General features: G+C 40.2%; 1 protein-coding gene across 1 annotated transcript in view; it reads right to left on the reverse strand.

The window, feature by feature from the left end:
* The window catches only part of LOC107703311 (glucosidase 2 subunit beta-like), a 16,510-nt gene that overhangs the window by 1,757 nt on the left and 13,717 nt on the right, over positions 1-1,036 (reverse strand). The window contains exons 15-16 of the mRNA XM_016505902.1: positions 817-916; positions 563-736 (exon numbers count right to left, since the gene is read on the reverse strand). Coding sequence (XP_016361388.1) covers positions 590-736; positions 817-916 — 247 coding nt within the window. The 3' untranslated portion in view covers positions 563-589. The remainder of the gene's footprint in view (positions 1-562; positions 737-816; positions 917-1,036) is intronic.

Raw genomic sequence — 1,036 nt, forward strand, 5'->3', positions numbered from 1 at the left:
TCCGTCACACGCTTGAGGTATTCGGCCAATCACAATGCACTGGATAGCTGGCCAATCAGAGCACACCTCGCTTTTCAGACCGATGAGTTTGTAAAAAATCGACGCGTTTCAGAAAGGCATAGAGGAGAAACAATAATGTACAGTATGTGGAAAATAATGTGTTTTTTGAATCTTAAAACTACATAAACACATTTCATTACACCAAATACACAAAATAATGTTCTTTGTAGCAACATCATATGACCCCTTTAAACAGAATGCAAATGTTGTTGATCATTGGTCCATTCATTGGTGGAACAAAGCAATATTCTATACAGAACTGTCTGCAGTATTAAACCACTGTTGTTTCCATAATGTTGCACCTAAACAAAGGCTAACTGAATCTATTAACAAAACATGCAGTAAACTGTCATGGCAAAACCCAGACCTCATTACATTCAAAGTGTGAAAAATGCGTCAAACCAATTTAGACCCTATGATAATTGAAAGATTAAGCCTTGTTTTTTCCATTAAGAGTGCTTTAAACATTTAAAATAGAGTTTGCATGTATTTTGTGGCACACCATGCATCAACAAGCAGAGCGTGGAGTCTAGAGCTCCTCATGGCCGTGTGGCGAGAGGTCCATGTTGGCTGGCTCTTGGCACACTGCAGGAGTTGTGAATTCCATTAGGTATTCACAGCGACTCGGCTCCGACGTCGAGGTCACCACAGTCTCCTTCCCACAAGTCAGCTTCACCTACCACACAAAGATACACTTAGCAGAAGAACTCCCAGCGTGAATGGCACAGTGGAAGTAATGAAAGAGCCGGTACTTACTGTAGTTGATCTGTTTGGACCTTGCCAGCACCCAGTGCCGTGCTCGTATTTCATCACCAAGTACTTATTATTTTCAGGCCCTGACCAACTTCCCCATGTCCTGAGAACATGAGCATCTCTTATTAAATACTGTCAAAAACACTCACACCATGATATTGCAAATGTGATGACAAAGTGATGTGATATTGAAAAAAAAAAACAAAAAAAAAAAAACCTTAAA

The sequence above is a fragment of the Sinocyclocheilus anshuiensis genome, unplaced genomic scaffold (genome assembly GCF_001515605.1).
Source record: "Sinocyclocheilus anshuiensis isolate Anshui unplaced genomic scaffold, SAMN03320099.WGS_v1.1 scaffold58, whole genome shotgun sequence".
In the NCBI taxonomy this organism is placed as follows: Eukaryota; Metazoa; Chordata; class Actinopteri; order Cypriniformes; family Cyprinidae; genus Sinocyclocheilus; species Sinocyclocheilus anshuiensis.